The 19,284-nt window shown below is 38.9% G+C and overlaps 2 protein-coding genes across 2 annotated transcripts; both read right to left on the reverse strand.

The window, feature by feature from the left end:
- Positions 1-1,111: 1,111 nt before the first annotated feature.
- LOC119426435 (vascular cell adhesion protein 1-like) lies at positions 1,112-4,164 on the reverse strand. Its single transcript, XM_037693997.1, has 6 exons — positions 4,128-4,164; positions 3,914-3,958; positions 3,451-3,831; positions 1,591-1,893; positions 1,254-1,514; positions 1,112-1,185 (listed from the first exon to the last, which is right to left on the reverse strand). The coding sequence occupies exons 2-6, from the start codon at positions 3,954-3,956 to the stop codon at positions 1,112-1,114; spliced, it is 1,062 nt and encodes a 353-aa protein (XP_037549925.1). The 5' UTR covers positions 3,957-3,958; positions 4,128-4,164.
- A 3,806-nt stretch (positions 4,165-7,970) lies between these two features.
- Positions 7,971-17,695, reverse strand: LOC119426497 (sialic acid-binding Ig-like lectin 13). Its single transcript, XM_037694054.1, has 7 exons — positions 17,653-17,695; positions 13,305-13,682; positions 11,134-11,436; positions 10,797-11,057; positions 10,453-10,531; positions 8,331-8,388; positions 7,971-8,191 (listed from the first exon to the last, which is right to left on the reverse strand). Exons 1-7 carry the CDS (start codon positions 17,693-17,695, stop codon positions 7,973-7,975), a joined length of 1,341 nt encoding a protein of 446 aa, XP_037549982.1. The 3' UTR covers positions 7,971-7,972.
- Between the last annotated feature and the right edge of the window lie 1,589 nt (positions 17,696-19,284).

Below are 19,284 nucleotides of genomic sequence, written 5' to 3' on the forward strand. Positions count from 1 at the left end.
AGATAAATCTGACAATCATCAGCATAGCAATGAAACAAAAGACCATGTTTCTTTAAGATAGACCCCAAGTGGAGGAGATGACAATGAAAACAGAAGGGGTTCAAGAATAGAGCCTTGCGGGACCCCGCAGGAAAGAGGCATTGAAGCAGATAAACTATTACCAACATTAACACAAAAACTCCTGTCACTCAGATAAGAATGGACCCATTCTAATGCTGCACCAGTAATCCCCATCCAGTGTTCTAACCGCGATATGAGGATACTGTGGTCAACGGTGTCGAAAGCAGCGGTAAGGTCCAGGAGTTCGAGGATCACAAACAGACAAGAATCATTGCTAAAAGAATGTCCTGACAAACTCTTACCAAGGCTGTTTTCTTGGTGTACGTAATTGTTTAAAATCAGACTGAAAAATCTGGTTTTAAACAATTACACAGCACCAAAACAGCCTTGGGTAAAATGCTAAGTTTGTACTCCATAGTACCAGGTATATACTTTGTACTGTACTTGGCAGGTACCCTGTAAGAACCTGGTACCTGGTACTACTTACTGGCATCAAATATTACTTACAGGGTACTTGTTTATTTAGGACCAGGTAAGTACCTGAAGTTATTTCACAGAAGAAATCTTCCCAAAGGATATATAAAGTTCTGTCTAATCTAATCTCGTACATACTAAGAACATACCTGGTACTTTAGAGGGTTCTTACCTGGTTTCAACCAGTAGAGGTATTAGGTATTTACCTGGTTCTTATAGGGTCCCTGCCAGATACGTACCTGGTACTATGGAGTACAAAGTACTTGCCTAGTATTTTCTTGGTACTTACAGCGTACCAACCAAGTATGTATATAGCACATATACAGGGTGCCTAATGTGCACATTTCAGGGACTTTTTTGGTACTTACATAAGAGTACGCACATAACTGGTAAATAGCAGGTAGGTACCCACTATGCACCAGCTATGAATTTAGTAATTACCCTCTAGGTAACAGGTACATATCCTTATAAATATTGTAAGTGCTGGGTACATATATGGATAAATACTTAATATTGCTACCAAAACATCTCCAAATACAACCATATAGATCCTGTTAGCGGTATTTATGAATTATACTCACAAAATGAACACAATCAGTACAACGATGCCAGTAATTCCTGCAGCCATCGGTACCAAGGGCAAAGATTTCTCTGCTGAAGTTAAAGAAGTTAGTGCAGAAAGACTAAAGTGACCAGAGTGAGTGCAGGACGATATTTACCTTCTAAGTTAAGAAGAACCACAGGTGACGTCTGGTTACCCAGATCATTTAGAGCCACACAGTAAAACTCTCCTCCCTCAGAGACGTTGAACCTGTAAACCTGACCTTCAGAAACAAGAACAGGTCCAGGTTTGCTGTTCCTGAACCAGGTGAAGGTTCTGGCAGGAGGCTTTGCTCTGCTGGAGCAGCTCAGCTCCACCCAGGTACCTGCTGACACCACACCTGATGGACTGATGGATGCTGAGGTGTCTTTAGGAGCATCTGAGGAGAACGGGTCACACATTAACTTCATTCATCAGAACCAGCTGAACCGTGACGGGTCCACAGGATCACTTACAGGAAACACTGAGAGTCAGATTTGTTTCTGCTGTCTTCTTACGGTTCCCTCCATCCACAGGATATCTGACAGAACATCTGATGTTGTCTCCATCATGTGTGTCTGACAGAGTGATGTTCTCCTGGATTTTAGTTGTAAATGTTCCATCTGTGTTCTTCTCTGTTCTCTGAGAGTCTTGTTGGAGACTCCAGGTGAGTTCAGGAGGTGAGTGTGGACAGGGAGTCTGAGCTGAGCAGGTGATGGAGACAGACTCCTCCTCCTTCAGATCACCTGAGACTTCAATGCTGGGACTCCAGGCAGAATCTGGGATTTCACATTTTATAACAAAACATACATGATACAGTTAGCGGCGTTTTAAATCTAAATTTGCAAATACAAAACAAAGACGTGAAGAAAGAAGTCATCGTTTCTCAAATCAGCTGACATGACAATTAGAGAGCGAATAAAAAATTAATGCAATATTGATGGAATCAGAATAAACTTTATTATCACTGCACTGAGATACAATGAGAACATGTCCGTACAGTTGTCCAAAAGATGGATCGAGTGCACAAAGCTGCGGCTATAAAGCGCGGCCTTCTTATTCTTATTTAGAATACTTTTTTTATTTAGATAGAAAAAGGGACAAAGCCATGAGGAGAGGGGTGGTGACATTACAAAAAAGATCTCTTCACACCTTGTCCTTACAGGGCAAGATTTAAGACATTATGCATTTACAACGAGGTGGTCCATGAAGCCTTAGATAGTCCATTGTCCTGATAAGATGGTGGTCAGCCGACACGGTTCTAATAATTCTCCACAGAAGGCGGGGAGGGATGGGGGTTGCGATAGATGAAGCTTTCCATTAGTTTACACATTTCTCAGGAGAAATTGATAAGTCGGCCTGTTCCGAGGTCAACCGGGGATTCAGATAACCACAGGCAGACTATTTTCCGTCAGCCTTAGAGTCTGTACTGATAATTTTCCAAGGTCCGAAGTGGCCAGATTAGAGTGCATTCCACTGGTCCGTGCTTACGAGCCTCTTCAAGATGGTTTTTTCATGCTGACGAGTCCCAAAGCCGCAGGTGGCCTGCGATTCAAATCACTTCCAACTTACGGTTTCGCTCGTAAAGCAGCTGATTTGGAGTCCTCCAGCACGAACCTTCACATAGACAGCAGCCTGTCGAGGTCCAAATGAGCTTCTTTGTATGTTGATAAACCAGGATCTAAACTATTTAAAAAACAGGAAAACTGTTATTATAAATCCAATTATCGTCAATTTCAGCATCCTCGGTCAATAGCAGAGCACACCCCCCCCAGAGAGATATCCAGCTGCATGCGTGTCGTCCGAGCAGATGAGGGTTCTCCAGGACCCTGTCGCTTTCTTGAAAAGAAGTTGTAATATATGTTGAAAGTCCAGTTGGTCTGATCCAAAACAGTAGTTTCCATTTCGGGAGATGTGTAAAAAAAGTAGGAGCTGCTCCGATACACAGACTGAGCAAAAAATTAAAATAAAGCCGGAGGAAAACAGGAAGCGGGAAGGAACGTGTGCGCCTCGTTAGAGAGCTAGTGAAGAAAAAACTGTAATATTCATATAATATTGTGGGGCTGAAATGGGGTAGAGGCAGGGCAGCCGACTCGGGACCCGAAAGTCCCAGACTCGATACCCAGTCATTGCACATCTCATGTCTCTGAGCAGGACACCCTATCCCCAATCGCTCCCCGGGCGCCTTCAATAGCTGCCCGTCTCCACCTGAGTGTATCCCAGGTGCGATGGGTTAAATGCAGTCACCATTGTATGGGAACATACAATGGTGACAACACATAACACATTATTGTTATTTTATAATGACGTTAAGAACATTAACAGAAACCTCTTACCTGTTACTTTTATCTGAAGAGAATCACAAACAGCTGTTGCCATAAAAGGTTTGCTCTCAATCCTGAAGAAGTAAGTGTCTGTAAAGTTCTTGTTTAGGTCGGAGAACAAAGTGCTGCAGTCTTTCTGACTCAGGTTTCCGGTTATATCCATGGGATAGACGTTAACTGAACGACTGCTGTTGAAAATGACATTGTTTGGAAATGTTGCAAACCTTGGGTCACTTTTGATCCACACTCCAGCAACACTTCTACTGTTAAAGCCTTCTTTATTTTTAATGCTAAAGTGACATGGGATGTGCAAACAAGAGCCACTCAGAGCCTGCAGCGTTTTTGGTGCCGTGATGAGCAGGTTGTTATGAGCAGCACAATCAGCCAGAGTCCCTGCAGAACCAGAGGCAGAATTTAACTTAAATTAGGAAATTTTGAAGAAGATTTCGACACGAAGTCCAACGAGACAACTTACGTGAAATAAAGAGGACACTCAGTAATGTGATGATCACACACATGACTGTCAGAAACGGGAAAAACAGCCACGATAATAAATTAGTAACAGGAAGTCACACCAAACGAGTTATTTTTAATCCTTTGGTTTTCAAACCCACTGGCCATTTCACACATCTGCAACAAAACAGCATAAATGACATGTTTTTTCAGTAAAATGTTTAAAGCGTCCTCACCAACAGCTCACAGGGTTCCTCCAGTAGAACAAGAACCGCAGCACTTCTCTGTTCTGTTTGAACGGAAACAGTTGGCGGGTCTGCATCACTGAACACAGATGTTGTCATTTCTCCTTTTCATCACCTCATGTAATCATTTATCTGCCTGCCCATCAGACAAAGACATTAACTAATAATTTACCTGTGAGCTAAAATAAACCTGTCTGGAAATATTTTGTTATTTATAACTCTGATCGTGACAACAAAAAGCTGAAGTTTCTGTCTCCGAGGGGGCTTTGCAAACTTTTCTTAAGCTTATCTCGTGTTGCTTTAAAATAGTTTGTTTTTTTAAGAGTTTTAAATCTGCTTTTTTTAATCTGAAAAATCAGTCTGAATTTTTTTAATGTAATTTATTTACTTTGCCAGCTTTAATAACCAATAAAGTCAACTTAGACAAAGGAGAAGACTCTTCAGTTGCAGCTCCTGTGGTCGTTAACAGTGAAGCTGTCGAGGTGGTGCATCACTATAAATATCTGGGAACTGTTCTGGATGACACACTGACCTTTGACCCCCATGTGAACTCACTTTGTACTTTGTAAAAAGGCTCACCAGCGAATGTATTTTTATCATAAGCTCTGTGGTTTTAATGTTGATTCTACTTTTATGAGAACGCTTTATTGAGTTTCTTTTCACTTTCACCTTCGTCTGTTGGTTTGGACTTTTGACGTGCAAGAACAGGAACAAACTCTCGGGGATGTGCAGCAGAACTGCTGGCATATCCCTACAGAACCTCACTGACCTACAGAAGACGAGGTCAGTGAACAAGGCCAGGCTGAGTCTGGCAGATCCTGATCATCACTCCATGGCGAGTTCAGGTTGCTTCCATCTGCCGCAGGTATCTGCAGCCCAGATGTTGAACAAACAGACTGAAAAACTCATTTATCCCTGTATCGATCAGGCTTCTCAATGAACATTGATGACTCTCGTATTATTTTAATGTCTTAATGTGTAGTGTGGATGTTTTTTATCTACTGACTGTAAAACTAACTGCCCCTTGGGGATAATAAAGATACTTGAACTTAAAATACAGAAGCAGCTCAAGTAGGGGCCTCTTGCTTGAGTCATAAATCACAAATAAATGTTAATTGTCATTTTTGTCCTTTTCAGAGATATTGAAGTCACATCATGTTTGGAAAATAATCATTTCAATGTACGTTCGAGTTGGTAATGATTGGATGTCGCTCACCGACACCAAAGCTTTGTTGTGATGTTTTAGCACTCTGAGTTTGTGTTGCTACGACTCTCAGCTACAACCACACCAAATTTTAGCCCAATATTGGTCGAACTGACTGATTTATAGCCACTTTTGTGTTTGCCAAAAGTCCATTAGCTGTGGCGACCATCTTGAATCAATTAACTTTAGAAGTTAACGACTTGTACATCCAGTGATTAAAATACAAGTTTCATTCAAATCCGGCAATAACGTCAAATTTTGTTGATTATTTGAGTCCCGTTTTCTGCTCCCTCATTACTTCATAAATACATATTTCTTTTAAAACAATGATTTTTATATTGTTGTGAACTTTCCAGCTGCACAAGAAGAGTTTTTGATAAACTTTGTTGGCAACAAGGATGACAAAAACACTGAAGGGGCAGATTTTTTAATAAAAAGTGATTTTATTAGCGTTCATATTCACATCTAGCTCTCAGAAGTGTCCTTTGCAAGAAGAAATGAACATCTATCCATCCAACGTTTGTTACCTCGTGTCACAGAACAGTCGTTTCATGATATGACGCGAGCAAAGTTTGGGAAAAGTGAAAAAGTGGAGAAGAACGTACATAAAGAGAACAAAACTCCATAAAGGCTTTTACATATAGTTCATATAAATTTATTGCTTTTATTGCATTATAAAGTGACATTTATTGACAGTTTTACGTTAGGACAAAGATAGAGCTCATAAATTTTAAACACTGAACATTTTGTTAAATACATTATTAATACAACCATCCCACCTGAAACAGTTAAATATACAGTATATGTACAGTACTTGCATTTTTATAAGCTGTTGAGTTATTGTTTATTGCTTGTTAGGTAATTAATTGTGAATTTATTGCCATATTTTTTTGTTAAACTCCTCATTTCATTGGCTTATAATTTAGAAGTTTATGACGTGTTCAAAACTGCACTTTCTATTTTCTTTTCCCTCATTAACTTGCGTCAAATGTGTTAAAATGTTTTAATTAGAGAAAAATCCCCATGCGTGGCTAAAAACGCATGGCTAACAAGCTGCTAGTGCAAGTGATTAATCCGATTTGCTTTAGTGTCATTCTTTCACAGAAGTTTTATTCAAATATTTGTGATTAAGTCATATTTGGTCAAACTACATTATGCACATTTTCAGATTTTTGTCTTTTTAAGCTACATTTTGATCTGAGCGGTTCTAGAGAAATGGTTTGATATGTTTTGCTAATTGGGATATCCCTTGGAAAATGTGTCTGATTTATATTTTTTGTGTTTTCTAATGAGGATTTCTTGACGTTCTTTGAAAAAGAAAACCTCAAACCTTATTTGGATACCTGGATTTCCCAGCTGGTATTAAAAATAGCTTTGCTAGCGCACCATGAAAGTAGCAAAAAGTTATGGATTTTCTGTTTAAAACTATCATTTGTTTGTTCTGTTAAAAAAAAAAAAAAGTGATTCTAAACATTGTTTAGAATTCTATTGGGACCAGTAAGATATTTACTGATCTTATTTTGACACAATTTACATTTTTTAACCAATGCACTAAAGTTCGCTATATCTCACTTTGTGACCAAATTTTTGGTTCGATGTGAAAAGTTGGAAAAAACTGGACTGAAAAATGGCTAAAATTACCATTTTCTATTTTATTGATGAGTATAAATAATGTTCATTTCCAGATTAGTTTTGGTCAAAGCCACAAAGAACCACTAAACAGCCAAACGTAGCCCCAGAGCCGCAGGTTGAAACCTCCTGCTCTGGACTTCGTGGGGCCTGTTTCGGTTGACGCCTCATCAGTAGCGCACAGAGGACCGGAACAACACTTGGTACCAGAGAGAGACCTACAGCTATTGTGGGATCAAACTCATCAACCTCCTGGGAAAAGTATAGTCCAGGAAATTAGTTGGGAGGCTCTGACCGATGGATTCAGGAGGAGCAGTGTGACTTTAGTTTGGGTTGTGGAACAGTGGACCAGATCTTTACCTTATGCTAAGGGGGTCATGATGACAGTTGAGTTTTGTTCCTGGTGCAGATTGGACTCTTCAAGGGGTGCACCTGGTCTTCAGTCCTGTTTGGGTTGTTCATGGATGGGATCTTTAGGTCCAGTCATGAAGAAGAGGAAGTCAGGTTTGGGAACCTCGAGGTTTCACTCTTTGCAGATGATGTGGTTCTGTTGGCGTATTTAGGTCATGGCTTCCAGGGTGTGGTGAAAACACAACATGACGGCATCTGTTTGTTGTCAAATATTTAAATGTTTCCTTTCATGGAAATGTAAGCAGCCACCAAGTGTCCCTTCAATACATTTTAGTGGAATTATATAGCAATTAAATTTTGGATTAAAGACCACTCTAATCCACTTGTAGTTACCGTACACTTTATGCAACAGAAGAAAAGTGCCTCTTCCCATAAATCTAGAGTATTGACTCCTCCCCCCCTCCTCCCCCCCTTTCACCTCCTTTACCTCTATCTTTAGTAATACATAGGGAAGATCAAAGTGCCACTACCCTGAACTCAGAGTTTCCCACATTTCTTCATCTTGTCTTTTCAAATAGGTATGGACTGCATTAACAAAGAAGCATTTAGTACAATGAAACTTTAAGCAAATATCTAACAAACAAAACAGAATTCATTTTTTCATCACTTGGGCATAGAGATCTTCTGGACCGTCAGCGGTCCGTGTTGAGGGATTTGCTTTAATTTGGGCGTAGACAGTATCCTGTTCATGTGTGCTGGTGGAGGGTGAGTTAGATGTCTGGTTAGAGAATTGAAATTCTCCATAATGAATTTCTTCTTCCTCTTTTTCTTTTGGGGAGTTTTGAACCTTTTCTTCTTTGCTGCATTGATTCTGTAAACAAACAGGAACTTGAGTAAAAAGCCTGTGGTGAAATGAAGAAAATGTTTTTATTTTAAGGATTTCCTGTTTCTTTACATTTCATGCCATGAAGAAACTCTCTGTGCTCTTACTGTGTTTAGTATTTTCTCACCTGGGGCTGTTGTACCAATGGATTTCTTTTCTTAGCCCGCCTCAAACACACAAAGGTTCTGTAAAATACAACAAAATGTCAAACTTTAAATCAGTATAGCCACTTTGCCATTTATAAGTGCAACTCCACTCGGCTCTCGTCTTATTGGTTCTTCTTAGGTGTAGGTGATTTGCCACTGTGACTTCTTTCACCACTCTGGGTGCTGGATCATCAATGCAAAGTGGGCAATATTGTAACAGGTAATTGTGTTTGAGCCTCTCCGCATGTTGTAGGCCTTAATTGCCCTATAATTGTCTTTGAATTTCTTTGGCTTGTTCCGGCACTGATTTTAAGTCCATGTTGCACCATCGTCTCAGACATCTTTCTGTAAATGTGTCCATTTCTTGTGGCGCCATCTGTCAACATCCGTTGGCCAATCAACGGCTGCTGTCTGATTACATCAAAATCGGCACCTCAGAGCAGTGTGTTTGGAACCCCAAACAAGGTGGTCCCATAAACCAGGCTGAGTGGGAGTGGGTACCAGCAGTGGGCAGGCCCTTAACTGATGCAGTGTTGTGTGGAACTGATGAGAGTTGACACAGTGGCAAGGCACCATACGTTCCAGCCCAGCAGACTCCTATTTAAAATTAATTGGTAGCAATGCTTAATACAGCCAGGTACGTACCTGGTACAGGGACTGTACTTAATAAGCATCAACTATTGATGTGAGAGTGCTAAGTGCTGCTATCATTGTATGTTCCCAGAGCATGATGAAATTGGTTCTTGGCATTTGATCTATCACACTTGTGAGAGACTCAAGTGGAGCAGCAGGCAGCAGTTTAAGCACCCAGGGAGCAGTTAGGGAATTGATGTCTTGTAACATATAGGCATTGTGGGGAATGCAATCTGTAACTACCGGTACTTGGTTCCAAGTTGGAAACTACCATAGCACCAATTAAGTATCAATTAAGTACCCCGCAAGTATCTGGTATGGTGCTCTGTAAGTGCAATACATACCGAATAAGTACCAAATGCATATACAGAAAGTAGCAGTTTATCCTGGTAAGTCTTATGTACATACTTGATAAATACCTGGTACTTACTAAGTATATACCCAGTTTGTGTTAAGTACATGCCCTTAGGTACCCTCAAAGTAAAGGCTACATGGTGGGAACCATGTCCCCAGTACATACCCTGTACTTACTGTGCACATGCCCACAAAGTTTATACCCAGTAACTCCTAGGTTTGTACCCTTTAATTATCAAGTATGTACCTGTATGTGCCATGTACATACCCAGAAAGAACCAAGTTTTTATCCTGTACATGTCTAATAAGTTATAGGTATTTGGGTTGTGACCCATAAGCAACATCCACCTACCAGTTACCAAATATGTATCCCATGCTTAACTTTTTATACCCTGTAAGTAACAGCTAAGTCAAAAAACAAGTCGGAACCCAGGGAATACCCATTAACTCCTGGGTATATACTCTTTAGGTATCCATTACATACCTAGTATGTACTATGTACAAGCCCTGTAATTAACAGGTACATACACAATAAGAACCAAGGATATACGTGGTTCCTGTCCAGTACACATGCATTAGGTACCCTGAAGAAATAGCTATGTAAGAACAAAGTATGTACCCAGTACATAAACTGCCAGTCCCAGTACATATCCTATAACTCCTAGGTATGTACCCTGTAAGTATCAATTACCTCCCTGGTAAGTACTAAGTACATTTCTGATAACATGTACATACTTATTAGGTAAAATGTAAGTACCAGATAAAACAGTATCAGGTACATTCCAGTTAAGTATCTTGTATTTTCCTTAAAGGTACTCTGCAAGTACAAAATACGTATTCAATAGGTAACAGGTAAGTACCCAATAAAGACCAAAAGTGTACCTGGTTGGTACCCTGCAAATACCAGGTACTTACCCAATACGTATAGGCTTTTACTTAGTAAAAACCAGACATGTACCATGCATAAACCAAGTATTTCTTTGATAAGCACTAATTATGTACCCAGCAAGTATGAAGTTATTAATTAGCAAGTACACAGTAACTACTGCTCTGTAATATATTTTACTACCAAAACTTATTCAGATGTTTGTACCAGCATTTATTAATTATACTCACAAAATAAAAACAAGCAGTAAAATCATCCCAATAAATCCTGCAGCAATTGGTACCCAGGGTACAGAATCCTCTGATGGATCTGAACAACAAAAAGATTAAAAAAAGGTCTTTAATCACAAAAAGGTGAAGGAGATAGAGCACAAAGTCCACTATTTAAGAGACTGAGCTGAAAACAGCACCTCAGACTGAAGAAGTCTCTCGGACGAGAGACGAAACGTTTCTACATTTTTTGTTGTTTCGCTTTGTTTTGGGTTTTTTTGAATGTCCAGAGGACCAGATTTACCTTTTTTAGAAAGTCCACTTGATTTGAACTTTAATCAGACTGAGTGCAGGAAAATATTTACCTTCTAAGTTAAGAAGAACCACAGGTGACCTCTGGTTACCCAGATCATTTAGAGCCTCACAGTAAAACTCTCCTCCCTCAGAGGTGTTGAACCTGTAAACCTGACCCACAGAAACTTTGGTGAATCCCTCTGAGCTGTTCCTGAACCAGGTGAAGGTTCTGGCAGGAGGCTTGGCTCTGCTGGAGCAGCTCAGCTCCACCCAGGTACCTGCTGACACCACACCTGATGGACTGATGGATGCTGAGGTGTCTTTAGGAGCATCTGAGGAGAACGGGTCACACATTAACTTCATTCATCAGAACCAGCTGAACCGTGACGGGTCCACAGGATCACTTACAGGAAACACTGAGAGTCAGACTTGTTTCTGCTGTCTTCTTACGTTTCCCTCCATCCACAGGATATCTGACAGAACATCTGATGTTGTCTCCATCATGTGTGTCTGACAGAATGATGTTCTCCTGGATTTTAGTTGTAAACGTTCCATCTGGGTTCTTCTCTGTTCTCTGAGAGTCTTGTTGGAGACTCCAGGTGAGTTCAGGAGGTGAGTGTGGACAGGGAGTCCGAGCTGAGCAGGTGATGGAGACAGACTCCTCCTCCTTCAGATCACCTGAGACTTTAATGCTGGGACTCCAGGCAGAATCTGAGATTTCACATAATTGATTTTAACATTTAGTTAATGATGCAATTAATGAACAAACACTAAATGATTAGATCTTTAAAGGGAAGTCTGTGACTCTGCAGATCTGAAAGTCATGTATCTTGTCTTGACATGAAAACTTGTTTAAAGCAAAGTCAGGTGTTTTAGATTTATTAGATACTGTCATGTACTGCAGTAACTGAGAACACACTGATGAGTCTAAAACAGGGGAGTCAAACCCACTTACAAAAGGGGCCAAAGTTAAAACCTTTTTCAAACTAAGGACCAGTTTCAGAATCTACATAAACTCAAGTTGGAGACCCAACATCTTTTCTTGGTTGCAGGTTCCTCAACAAGAGTTTGATTGGTCTCATTTAACATTCTCTGTTGCACTTTTGACATCATTATCAAAGATTGCTGAAAAAAATTAAAGAGGTTAAAGTATTTTACATTTAAAATAACATTTTGGGGGCCAGATAAGATGTCAACGAGGGCCACATTTGGCCCCCGGGCCTTGAGTCTTACACATATGGTCTAAAATATTAAATCCAAAATAAAATAAAGAAATTGCATTTCCTGCAAAAATGCAGTGTGAATGCCTATTGCTGAACTTGCTGAAAAACAGCTGAAATTAGCTAAAAGACATGCTGAATTTTAGCTGAAAAGGCAGAACAAGCCTAAATTGGCAGAAGAAATAAGAACACATATTAGCTGCATTAGGTTTAAATAAGCAGAAACGAATACAGAAAATATTAAATTAGCAAAAAAAAAAGCTGAAATTAGCAACCGACAATAGCTGAAAAGGCAGGAAGAATCTTAAACTACCCAAAAGGATGTGGAAAGAGCAAAAATTTGCAACAAAAAAAGGTGGAATTAACTGAAAAAGTTAAAAACAACATCAAACAGCTAAATAGTAGCTGAAATAACTGAAACTAGCAAAAATAAGCTGAAAGAAGCATAACAAGCTGAAATTAGAAAGAAGTTAATTAGGCTGAAAGTAGAAATTACCACAAAAAACTTGAATTTATCTGAAAACAGCTGAAATTAGCTAAAAATGCTAAAAATTACTTTGTAGTTGAAAAGTTAGACCAAGCATAAATTAGCAAAAGAAAGCAGAAAGAACATGCACGTTCGCATAATTAGGCTGAAAGAAGCAGAAATGGGCACAAAAAAGTGGAAATTATCTGAAAAAAGTTTAAATAAGCAACAAACAGCTGAAAAGTATGTATGTAAACAGAAATAAGCTAAAATCACCAAAAGGAAGTGGAGAGAGCACATTTTCACTGAATTAGGCTGAAAAAAGTTGAAATGAGTGAAAAAATATTGGAATTAGCTGAAAATGCTCAAATTAGCATAAAACAGCTAAATAGTAGTTGAAATAGCAGAAAAAGCTCAAACTTGCAGAAATAAGCTGAAAGGAGCACAAACAGCTGAAATTAGCTGAAAAAAAGTTTCAATTTGCACAAGGAAGCTGAAAGAAGCTGAACCAGGACAAAATGTGAAAGGAGCAGTAAAACATCTAAATATTTGAAGGAAAAAAATGGCAGAAACAGCTAAATATTTCAAAAAGCTAAAGTTGCACCAATACCAAACGTCGTAGCAGGATTGTCCTGAAAGAGCTGAACGTTTTGATTTATGATTTGTTGAAATAACACAAAAATTGTGGAATGAGAACGATTCTGAAAAGAAAAACGGATCACAATAGTGTGAACGCTTCATAAACATTCAGACAATAAACTGAGCAGCTCCAACACGTTGATCATATTGTTTCCAACGACAAATTTAGTTCTGGGGTTTCCTGGTCAATTCAAAATTGCGACACATTTTAATATTTTCTTACAAATGATATGAACATTTTAACATGATCTTACCCGTCACATTTATCTGAAGGGATTCACAAGCAGCGGTTGCTTTACGTGGGCCGTTCTCAATTCTGAAGTAGTAACTGTGGGAATAATTCTTGTTCAGGTCGGAGAACAAAGTGCTGCAGTTCTTCTCTCGCAGGTTCCCAGTTATATTCATTGGATAGATGTTCACTGGTTTACCGCTGTTGAAAATGGTGTTGCTTAGATCCCATTGGTAGTTCTTGATCCACACTCCAAAGACGCTTCCTTCACGGTCGAAGTCTGCTTCATTTTTCACTCTAAAGCTACACGGGATGTGTAAACAAGAGCCGCTCAGCGCCTCCAGGGTTTTTGGTGTATTGATGAAGAGGATTATATTACTAGGACAGTCGTCCTGTAACGTTCCTGTAACACCAGAGTCAAAGATTAAATCAAACGAGGAAACAATGACAGAACAATTAACTCCAGTGGTCATGAGTTACTTTCTGGTTCTTTGTTCATACGGCTAAAAGCTTCAGTCTTCTGTCTTTATTTTAGCTGTCTTTAAACATCTAAAATAACTTACCAGGAATAAAGAGTCCTCCCAGTAACAGGATCACAATGTTCTCCCTCATGACTGATTTAAACTTATCACCTGTGGGGGGAAATACAGTTAATTAGTTACTAATCATGCAAGTCTAAACTAAAGCTAAAATCCTTTTCTTGTCTCTACGCACGTCAGAGCACAGCTTAATCAAACAGGACAATAATCAAACAGCCTCTTGTGGGAAATCTAAATTACTCTTACCAGAAGCTCGCACGGAAACAAGTATAAAGAAACAAATAAATAAAATAATTTGTAAGAGTCAGCAGAGCTGCAACAGACCAACTGAAGCACTTTTCTGTTCTGCTCGGCATCCTTCAAAAAGAGAGCGGTTGCACTTCTCCAAATTACTGAGTTGTGAAATCATTTGTCTGTCCCTGCACTTCATCATTTTTGCATCTATGACTCACAACGTATTCAAGATCAGACACAGATATGAACGTTTTACCTTGCTCAAGACAAAAGACAAACTAAAATGGGGGTGCAAACCAGTGGTAAAAGTACCACACTGGAAGGAGTTGTGGGGATACAACCGCTCCATCCTCAGCAATAGACAGGAACCTTGCCCGTGTGAAACAGACCTAATAATCCATAACCCTGGGTTTTATCAATACCAACAACCATCATTAATATAAGCAATACATGCACATGTTTTATCATCATTACTATAGTAATATAAGTTCATAATATAAATAGAATCAAGCTCATTATTTGAGTACTCTTAAATATTCCTAATATTAAAAGGTCCTAATATTGCACCTTAGCACATATATCATTTCACCATCTCAGTGTACCTTCAATTTAAATGCTTCAAACTAGGAGCTAGTTACTTGCAAGAGGCTTATTTTTCATGATCCAGATCAATACAAATGCAGGCGTTCAGAAATAGTATGACACCATCAGTGACATTTAGTACAGAAAAGTATTAATGTTTGACAATTATTTTTCTATAAGCACATTCAAATAAATGCAGCAAGCACAGAGCCCAATACAATCTGGAGGCTAGCGCTAGCATGCTAGCTCCAGAAACAAACTCACCAGTTCCCACTTTTAGAATACACAGTCAGCTGAAGGGTTTTTTCACAAGTCAAAAAACGGCAACATAGGCATTAGATAAAGGGCTTTCAATGGCTTAAAGTCTACCTGCAGCAGATAGACTGGTTGTGAGTGTCACTGCACGATCTGTTCCGGGACCAAAGAAAAAATCTGCTCCGGGACCGGAAGCACGATCGGAACTATTCGACTGTGCGCCCCGGCGCAGGAGAGGTGCGCCCAGAATCTTCCTATCTCTTGTAATGAAGAGGAGCTAACTGCACACGTACAACTTTTAACGAGAGTCTATGGGCAAAGATTCTAACGCCCCCAGGGTGGAAATACGTCATCAGAGAAAATGTTTTTGAAAGAAACAACTTTACTCATCTTTAACTATAAAATGTTTATCTTACACAACTAAGAAAATATATACATATTTTTATTATTTCATTTATATTTAATTTTTTTCTGTCTTCAAGATAACATGTGAGTGGTTTGAGTGGTGGGGCGGCGTCCTAGCGTCCCCTATTGACCAGCCGCCACTGGTGCAAATGCTTGGAAAATATTTTGTTATTGATAAAGATCAATAAAATCTGTGCTTGAATTTTAACTAATCTTGACAGAAAGTCGTTATTCAGCGTCTACAATGGACTGACCTTTGGATTCAATCCATTGCTAGATGGCCACACAGGTAATAGAGCTTGGTCAACTCTAAATTGACTACCATCCAGTTGGTTTTACAGGTATTGGGTTTTAACTGAAGAGGTTTTTTCAGGGTTCCGATTTCTGAGATCAAAACATCAGAACAGTGGTAAGTAAACGTGTTTTATTATGAAAGGAGGAACCAGAAACAGAGGTATAAAATTTATGTCAGAGGAAGTAGGGCTGGAGTGATGATTTCCAGTTAAGTTGTAAACTCTAGATTTGATTGCAACTAGGATATTTGCTTTTATTGTTTATTTCACAGATCACTGAGGTGGGGAGAATTCCTGCATCCTGAGAGGAGGAAGGCGACTTTGGGTTTTGGCATTTGGAAAGGTGAGTGTCTTCGGGATGAGGTGAGAGATCGGACAGGCAGACTGGAGACTGAGATGACTTCATGGATTACAACGGAGGTGATCAATGGAGCTCAGCAGGAGTCTGTAGAAAGGAGCTCAAGGAGCAAATGGGGGATGCAGGTGAGAACTTTTGATAAAAAAAAATTTCACAGGAGCTGAAACGTGACAAAAGTCATCATGTGACGCTCATCGACCCAACGATGAGTTGTGGTTCATCTGCCAGCAGAGGAAGAACCGCCCTAAAGGGAAGATTGTCCTCTCGACCTCACCCTGAAAATGAAAAGGTTAATGGAGAACAGAGCCGAAATGCTGGAATCTCGAAATGTTGAGCTAAAATTTGGTGTGGTAGTAGCTGAGAGCCATTCAGAGCATATAATGGACAGTACAATAGCTAAGTGGTTAGCACTGTTGCCTCACAGCTAGAAGGTTCTGGGTTCAATTAGGTTGGACCTGGTTTGTTTGTTTATGTGGAATTTGCATCTTTGTTTACTTGGGTTTCCTCTTGATACTCCGGTTTTCCTCGGCAACTATGCCAAAATGGTTAAAAACACCAAAGTTCATGCTCAATAATCCAGGTACAAACCCGACAATATTCAATCAGGTCATCTGGACGGTTTCTTTTATTTCTGAGACGTTTTGTCCTTCATCCAAAGGACTTATTCAGTCCGAGGAGCCAAAAACAAACTAGAGTCCCCACAAGCAGCACACTCTCATAGTGGGAAAAAAAACATTTTGCTAACATCAAAGTCCTTTGGATGAAGGATGAAACAACAAAAAAAGAAAACAACAACAACAAAAAAACCATCCAGGTGACCGGACTGAACTTTGGATTTTTTTTACCTGGATTATTGAGCATGAACTCTGATGTTTTGAACCACTTTGGCTATGGCTGCCTCAGAGGAGTCGACAGAGGAGAGGGTCGGCCCCAGAAACCATTTTATCACCAGCAAACTGTTTTTTCCACTATGGGAGTGTGGCGCTTGTGGGACCGAGTTTGTTTGTGGCTCCTCGATTGAAGAAGTCCTTTGGATGAAGGACGAAATGTCTCAACAACAACAAAAAAAGAAGAAACCATCCAGATGACCTGACTGAACTTTGTAGGATTTTTTACCTGGATTATTGAACATGAACTTTGACGATTACTGAAAGTAAAAACAATAATAAAAATAGAGCTAAACTGTAAAAATATATTAAAATTTACATATAAATCATTTTCCTTCAGGCATTGTTAAAGATACTCGCTCTAACCTGTAAAATGAAACATTAAAAAAGCTTATCCTTATCAAATGGTGCAGTTTGAAAGAGTTTACGTTGGTCGTTTTCCAGCTAAATTGAAATGTAATTCTGAAATGCGGGTACGCACTCAATGTAAACAAAACACTTTTATCTGCATTACTCAACAAATCTGAGGGTAAATATGAACAAACACGTAAAAACTGCCGGGCTTCTCGATCCAGAACGGGTCTTGATTGGACATTACCGTTGTTGACCTCTTTTCAGCCACTTCGGCTGATTCTAGGTAAACAGCCGAAGTAAAATGCTCACAATTTGTTATTCTAAGGACACGTTAACCATCGATATGAGCCAAATATCATACAGTCTAACTGTTCTGCCGAAGTAATCAAGTAAATTGAATGAAAACAAAATCAAAGTTTATTTTGTAGCTTTTTTAAAATAAATGTTATAAAAATGAACAGTTCACCGGACACACAGAGGAAGACCCGCAACAAACAAAGTGTCACCATAACGAGAGCGCTGCAAACAAAACCAGAGTGCAGTTTTATTTTTTATTTGTTAAAGAGGCCGTCACGTTTAAGACGCATAATAACCTGCGTGAAAACAAAGATAAATAAGCTTTTATTATTGGAAACAATCATTTCTGTCTACAGAGGGACTTTTGGAAGCAGAAGTAAAACTATAAAACTAACAGAAAATGTAATGAATGGACTCGTGTTTGTTTGGTTTGACCCTAATCTCAACTCTAAACCTGATCCTGAACCCAAAAACCAGGTTCCACTGTTTTAGGACCGGGGTTTGGTCCCCATGAGGACGTCCAGTATGGTCAAGGTAGGAGATAATACCAGAAAGATGTCATAAAATCCAAGTAAACACACACAAGAAGCAAATGGGTGTATTAGTTTACTAACTTTAAAGTAAGTTTCCTTACCATAAACAAAGTGCAAAAGTTTTACGGTAGTTTGTCCAGATGTTAGCTTCAATAAATCCTCGTCCACTGAACGCAGAGAGAGAGAGACGAGAAACAGAATGTCCTTCTGGGGAAAGTTCACCAAAATTATTTTACTGGGTTGCAAAGCTAAAAGGCGTCACATGACAGTGACTAAAATAGTTCAGAAAAATAAAAAAGTTGTGTAATTCTGCTTGTATCCTGTTTGAATGATCACATCGTTCACCCACAGACAAATGTCCACTTTGACTCATTCAGAGACTTCGTTTAAAGAGTTTTATCAACACAACATCACCAAATATGTGCATACTTGATAACAAACTTGTTCTGAACTACCAAAATAAAACAGGATGTTTTCGTGTCCCTTCAAAAATACATTGTACAACAAAAACGTGCAAATTCTTTAGACTCAAGGTTACATGTGGTGGACCGCTAACTGGACCTGGACCCAAATACAGTCTCTTCTGGTCCCAGATCCGTTGATAAACTAGAAAAATTAACATATGTAAAAAATAAAAAAAAAACTGTATACATATTTATATTTAGTTACTTTTGTATGCTTTCACATATTTACGGTAATATTTTAGGCACTGAATTCAAAAAAGTTCAAGACAAAACAATTTTAGGAGGTGCAGCTTTACTAATATTTACAGTAATTTATTTTAGCTGGTGTAGGTTTTCTAGCATTTACGGTAATTTGTTTTAGGAGGTGCAGCTTTTTATGGGCAGTGCACCTTTTTTAGTATTTACAGTAATTTATTTTAGGCAGTGCAGCATTTTTTTTAGTATTTATGTTAATTTATTTCAAGTGGTGTAGCTTTTCTAGTATTTACAGTAAATTAATTTAGGTGGTGCAGCTTTTCTAGTATTTACAGTAATTTAATTTAGGTGGTGCAGCTTTTCTAGTATTTACAGTAATTTAATTTAGGTGGTGCAGCTTTTCTAGTATTTACAGTAAATTAATTTAGGCAGTGCAGCATTTTTTTTAGTATTTATGTTAATTTATTTCAAGTGGTGTAGCTTTTCTAGTATTTATGGTAATTTATTTTAGGCAGTGCAGCATTTTTTTTTTAGTATTTGTTAATTTATTTCTAGTAGTGCAGCTTTTCTAATATTTACAGTAATTTATTTTAAGTGGTGCAGCTTTTC

Source organism: Nematolebias whitei, chromosome 20 (assembly GCF_014905685.2).
Source record: "Nematolebias whitei isolate Nwh7 chromosome 20, NemWhi1, whole genome shotgun sequence".
In the NCBI taxonomy this organism is placed as follows: Eukaryota; Metazoa; Chordata; class Actinopteri; order Cyprinodontiformes; family Rivulidae; genus Nematolebias; species Nematolebias whitei.

Bases quoted from the DNA above. Each gene is read 5' to 3' on its own strand.
- LOC119426435 (XM_037693997.1), bottom strand. From the start codon at position 3,956: ATGTGTGTGATCATCACATTACTGAGTGTCCTCTTTATTTCAC. The intron at 3,832-3,913 runs GTAAGTTGTCTC...CTGGTTCTGCAG, and splicing joins GAGTGTCCTCTTTATTTCAC to GGACTCTGGCTGATTGTGCT. The intron at 1,515-1,590 runs GTAAGTGATCCT...CGTTCTCCTCAG, and splicing joins TCTGACTCTCAGTGTTTCCT to ATGCTCCTAAAGACACCTCA.
- LOC119426497 (XM_037694054.1), bottom strand. From the start codon at position 17,695: ATGGTGACACTTTGTTTGTTGCGGGTCTTCCTCTGTGTGTCCG. The intron at 11,437-13,304 runs GTAAGATCATGT...GTGAAATCTCAG, and splicing joins CCTTCAGATAAATGTGACGG to ATTCTGCCTGGAGTCCCAGC. The intron at 11,058-11,133 runs GTAAGTGATCCT...CGTTCTCCTCAG, and splicing joins TCTGACTCTCAGTGTTTCCT to ATGCTCCTAAAGACACCTCA.